Source organism: Hoplias malabaricus, chromosome 15 (assembly GCF_029633855.1).
Source record: "Hoplias malabaricus isolate fHopMal1 chromosome 15, fHopMal1.hap1, whole genome shotgun sequence".
In the NCBI taxonomy this organism is placed as follows: domain Eukaryota; kingdom Metazoa; phylum Chordata; class Actinopteri; order Characiformes; family Erythrinidae; genus Hoplias; species Hoplias malabaricus.
The window spans coordinates 20871542-20877541 of NC_089814.1; the positions used below are offsets into that span (position 1 = coordinate 20871542).

Below are 6000 nucleotides of genomic sequence, written 5' to 3' on the forward strand. Positions count from 1 at the left end.
AACTATTCAAAGCAAATGGAAATTAAACAATTATAGCCATGGTCTTCTAAATGTAGACCCATAGTCTCGCTACTCTGTTGATACTCCAGCCTGCTGCTGTTAAACAATGGAAAAACCAATAGGGAACAACACAATAAAGGTTAGTTTTTGGTTTCCTTACACATTGACCCTGTTACTGACCAAGGCTACACAAAATGTCAACAGCTATCTCCCAGGAACCCAGGAACTCTGGTCTGTTACTGTTACTAGATCCTTATTTTTTTTGTACCACCTGTTGAGGGTTAAATCATGGAACTGTTGGCCCTGCAAATTACTGTTTGAAATGAGCATTTCACACATACACAGAGAAATGTAATTGATTTCGCTAGTGGGAAATGCTGTGGTAACACATTCCATATTTGGAATCTCACACTGTTACTGAAACAGATGTATTAAGCCATTTTCAGTTTACTCATAATACCCTATGTTATCATACAGGATAATGTTGTGATGCTGGTATAATTTCCATAAGGTGTGGATGGTTTTGTAGAAAACATACATTTTAGTATAGTTTTCCTTAAACTTTGTCACTGTGCGACCTGTGTAGTGCCACCTAACTGTCCTAAACCTTCCTCTGCTTTGTGATTTTTCAGGTGACCACCCGTTTGAGTGCGAGTTCTGCGGAAGCTGCTTCCGGGATGAGAGCACGCTGAAGGGCCACAAGCGCATCCACACCGGAGAAAAGCCCTACGAATGTAATGGCTGTGGAAAGAAGTTCAGCCTCAAACACCAGCTTGAGACCCACTACCGTGTGCACACAGGTACGGTCATCTTCCAGTGGTCAGCACATTGTCTCTGCCACAAGGATTGATGAAGGCCTGCTGTTTATCTTTCTTGAGATTTATAGCACGAACACATGATTTTAATCTCCCCCTATTTAAGCAGAGGATGCAGCTCTTGATGAATAAACACAATACAATAAGTGTACATTAAGCACATAAGCGTTTATTATCTTCCTTGAAAGTAAGCAGCCTGACTTGTCTTTTGGTCAGTACAGTGCTGTCTAGTATGGAACTACATCAGAGGTTCACCAATGTGTTTTTCATGCATGGCAGGACACATCACAATCTGTGGCAATAGCTTGATGCGATCCTTCATCCATATCTTTCAGCCCTAATTAGAATGCTGTTAGGGTAAGACAGAAAAATGAGCGGGTCATTCCCGTTTAATGTCTGCGCGCTTCTTATGCAGTATTCATGTGCCTTTTATGTCTCCACTTGAGTGTGTTGTCTTTCAAACTCAAACATGACTGCGCCGTTGCATCAGCTTCTTCTTAAAGACGTCTGGTGCAGTTGTTAAGAGGAAGTCTGATTGATTCCAAGGTCTTAGACTTTCTATAAGGCCTTCACCAAAGGGCAGGGCATTTCCAGTGCTGTCAGCTCACCCCATGACAGGGGGATTAGGGCAGTAGTAGAGAGACCAGTGTACGCCCAGGCCAGGCCTTCTCCTTCCTTAGGCTGCTCAGTAAAGGCTGCCGTTAAGCCACACTATCAAGGCAGCCTGTCAAATAATTGGCTTTTTTTTTTTTCCCTCCATCGGGCCAGGGCCGAGCACACCCGAGATAACAAGAGCAGTGACAAGCTCGTAGTCAAAGGCCAGCGCGCACAAAAGAGAGCCGCTTGATGAAGCATTGACATTGGCAGCCCCGCGCCGTCAATGGCCGATCGATAGCCGGGCTCCATTTGCAATTCATTATTGCCTGGTTATCTGAGGCCACCCTGTTTACAGTGTGGTTAAAAGTACACCGGCCACACAGACACGTGCCGCAGCCTCCTAAAGCTTTAATGACCACCTCATTAGGGCCGTTTGCATAGAGGACCGCAGCCGGACATGACATTGCTCCGGTCTCTCAGGTCAAGGCTGATCTCGCGAGCTGTCTATGCAGAGAAAAGCAGGAACAAACAAACGCTGCTCTCACAGCTCCTTCGAGGTGACCCTCTGCAGGCTTCGGTTTTCCTCTTCACCTCGTCCCTGTGTTTTCCAGTGACATTTCTAAAGGTCAACATTTAGATGACTTATGTGCTGCTGTCAGACTAAATGGAGAGTGGATTCTGATACTGTCACTAAGTATTTTTCTCTAAATTCCTACATTAAGAAGAAATCCTTCAGTGTTAGACTCCTGATTTGTCAAGAAATGTACCTCTGCCAGACACTTCCCTTTACACTTACAACAGTCCTGCGCTAGTTTTGATACAGTAAGATACAGGCAAAGGCCAAATGATTGTTTCTTTTGAAATGAAGTGTATTCACATGTATGTAGTGTGTGTGCGCGCCCCTCTTTGCTGCCGGTAACAATATCTACTCCTCTGGGAAGGTTCTACAATGGCTCTACACTCACTTTTCCATACAGATTTGATTACAGTCCACCACAAAAACATTACTGTGGTCATGTACCGATGTTGAATAATAAGTCGTGGATCATAAACACCCTTTAAACTCATTCCTGATCAACAGGACTGTGCTTGTATATTCCTGGGAAGGCATTTCCATAACATAGTAGGCAAATGCTGTGTGGCTTCATCAAATAAAAATCTAATTTATGAAATCAGATTGACGTTTAATAACATGACTCCAGTGCTCTCTGATGACAAGGTGTAAATCTTAAAATTGATTTAGTTTATTTCTCTCAGCTTGTCACACTGTTACTGTGGAGGGTGATTTACTTTCCTTGTCCGTGGGAATCACATGGTTTGTTTTATGCGAGACCTGCAGTGCACTTTAAATAGTGATTTGTTTATAAAAAGCCACAGAACCCAAGAGGAGTCATTACCCCATTTTTTTATGTTGCTGTTGTTGTAGGAACTGTTTTTCTTAGAAAAGTGCCCAGGTGACAGATAAAGTCCTGTACCTGAGGGATTACACCTGAAGGATGTGTGTTTGGTTTTGACAGAGGTCCTTCCTTGGGCCGGCGGAGTGTTGCTGGTCAATGACCCTGTTCTTCTTCTGTGCAGGTGAGAAGCCGTTTGAGTGCAAGCTGTGCCACCAGCGCTCCAGGGACTACTCAGCCATGATCAAGCACCTGCGCACCCACAACGGCGCCTCGCCCTACCAGTGCACCATCTGCCTGGAGTACTGCCCCAGCCTCTCGGCCATGCAGAAGCACATGAAGGGCCACAAGCCCGAGGACATCCCGCCGGACTGGAGGATAGAGAAAACCTACCTGTATCTGTGCTACGTCTGAGCAAGGCGGCAGGCCGAGGGGGGATGGGGAGACGAACACGGATAGAGAGTTGGGAATGCAGGAGGAAGTAGTAAACCTGGGGAGGGGGGTGAGGTGATGGGCAAGGCAAAGTGGGACAGGATAGGAAGCACAGAGAGAGAGAGAACACGAGGAAAACAAAATCTTACCCCTTCTGCGAAGCATGGTGGTGGTAGTGTCGCATCCAGTTGTTGTAAATGCCGTTTCTTTGCTTGCTGGAAGCAGTGTCTCAAATGGGAGGTCACCTCTACTCTCTAAGGTCATCTGACGCTACAACTACTCCTGGTTAATAACGGAGGTTTGCTCTCATTAATCCAGAAGTCAAGCACTTGCATTTAAATTCCAGGACAGTAGGCGGTGTTGTCTGTGGCTACTGCTACAGAGAAGTACCAGACACTCAGTGAGTAGAGCCTTCCAGCATGATTCACCTTCATTAGTAGTTTATTGGTTTAACATAGACATAGCTTACAAATCGGCTCTCTGCGCTTCATTCATAAATGTCATCTCACCTCCTCTGCAGCACCGCATCATAACCTTTCATGGCTTCATCTTATGTCCTACAAACACGTATTACGATGACAGTTTCTGTTTGATATTTCTTATCTGACATTATCGAGTGCCACCGCTCTTCTGTTTATCATCCGTTTTTTTATTTTGCAATACACGCTTTAACTGGACGTTTCCGCTTCTTCTCATTAATTCACATTGATCTCCTATGTATCGAGTACACGACCAGTTTCAGAACTACATTTAACTCGCAGCAATCCGGTCAGAAACAGGATTTAGCAGTGCATTAACACCCACCCTCTAGGAAAGCCTAAAAATCTAATCGACTCTTCATGCTGTTCTGACGTATAGAGACCAAAATCTAGACTAAAGCTGCTTCTGCCAGTGGCTTGGACACTAAAGGGCACTGTGACGTTCAGGACTGGTCCCCACATATCTAAATAATTAGTGAAAAAGTTTCACACACGGTATGAGGCCTGGCCTGTCCAGCCCTGAGGGCTACCATAAAAGAATAGATCAATTCTTTTATTTGTTCCTTTTTTTGCTACGTCTGCGTTTCTTATTTTACCTTGATTTATCTCAGCACATTGTACTTGAATTACCTCGTATTTTTCGTGACCTCATGGGCTTGTGTTTAAATTTTTTTTCCTTTCTGTGTTTGTGTGTATATTTGATTGTGAGCACGTGTCTGCCTGCTACGTTGTGCAGAGGTGATGTGAAAAACGACGTGTACTCAGAAAATAAGTGCCACGGTGAAGAGAGATTATTATTGCATTATGGTTGTTACCAAACTTGGTATTTTTTGTTTGGTTTTATTAACCCTGCTTGTTGAAGAGCTGGTGGTTTTTTTTTGTAAGCTACCTCTAAGTTTTGTTCTGTTCCTTGTTTGTACATTTGATTTCTCATTGGCAAACGCATATATTTGTGTGGCTTTGATTTGCATTATTGCAACTTTTTCATCTCATGCTTTGTCTGTTGAAATTTATAAGTAGACGTATGTACTAAAAGGGTAAAAATTTGTCGATGGTAGAACTGAAACAAACAAAAGTGTTTATTTTCTATTACAGCCCCCCCCTCCCCCAACCTTTACCTTAAGAGCAGTGGAGAGATTTTGAAGCCTTAAGTTTTGGGGTAAGAGTTGCTCTGGGAGGTATGTATGGGATCGATGGAGTGTAGTACTTTAAAGTAAAAAAAAAAAAAAACATTAAACTTGAAAATATGTGAATAGAATTGTAGTTTTGTAATGTGAAAAAAAAAAGAAGGTTCACAAGTCTGAACCGCTGAGAACAGGTCATATGCAGCTGTGCATTGTGCGTTGGACAATTGGGACTGCAAGTGTTTAATCGGAAATGAAAAGAAGGAGGGGGAAAAAAAGAAAAACGAAATCCTGTCGGTCAACATTTCTTTATATGAGTGTAGTCCTGAGCAAGAGCCAACAGAGGCCATTTGATATATAAAATTGTGATATTTTTGTATTGAGTGTCAGTCCCTTTTCCATTTGTCGAGGTTAAAGCAGGGCAAATATTAGTAGTTTTATTTGTTTGGGGGGAGGTTGGGTTTATTTTCTTTTTTAAAAGTCTTTATGTTCTAGTTCAAATCGTTTGCCTTGCTCCTCTTTGGTAATGTTGGACATAAGTGTGTGAATATGTCGTGGTAAGTGTTGATTTCTGGATGTCAATACATTGTAGGTGAAGGACTAAATCAGCCACAAAACTTTTTTTTTTTTTTAAATAACAAAAAAAAAAGTATGAGAGAGAGATTTAATGTGATGCCAATGATCAATGACATTGCACACGAGTTTTTCAAACAATCATGTTGCCAACATTTTTGTTTCTTTACTTGAAGTGACTAAAATAAGAAGGGATGGGATGGTGGATGGAGACGGGTTGGTGGGGGTGGGGGGGTGGGAGTTGTAAATGTCTTGTCTTGTTATATCCTGGAAAACACTGTGAGTTGGGCCTTCTTTGAGCCCCCTGTGAGATTTAAGTAGCTCAGTGTAAGAGATGGAAAATCATACAGCTGATGCTGAGGAGATAGTTTGTGATGTGGGACAATGGTAAGATATTAAGCCACATACCAGTGTCACTGTTCTCAATATTCTTTTTTTTATTATTATTTTGCTTTTCTTTGCGGGAGTGTGTAGTATGGGTGGGAGACTGTGTGTGTTTGAGAGAGAGCATTATTAGTGTCAAATGCACTAATCGATTAGTACCGTTCTATGCCACTTTTCTCTCAATACAATTAAAAGATATTGG

General features: G+C 42.6%; 1 protein-coding gene across 1 annotated transcript in view; it reads left to right on the top strand.

Moving 5' to 3' along the window:
* The window catches only part of zbtb16a (zinc finger and BTB domain containing 16a), a 115440-nt gene extending 109841 nt beyond the window's left edge, over positions 1–5599 (top strand). The window contains exons 7-8 of the mRNA XM_066646566.1: positions 633–800; positions 2991–5599. Coding sequence (XP_066502663.1) covers positions 633–800; positions 2991–3220 — 398 coding nt within the window. The 3' untranslated portion in view covers positions 3221–5599. The remainder of the gene's footprint in view (positions 1–632; positions 801–2990) is intronic.
* The last annotated feature ends 401 nt before the right edge of the window (positions 5600–6000 follow it).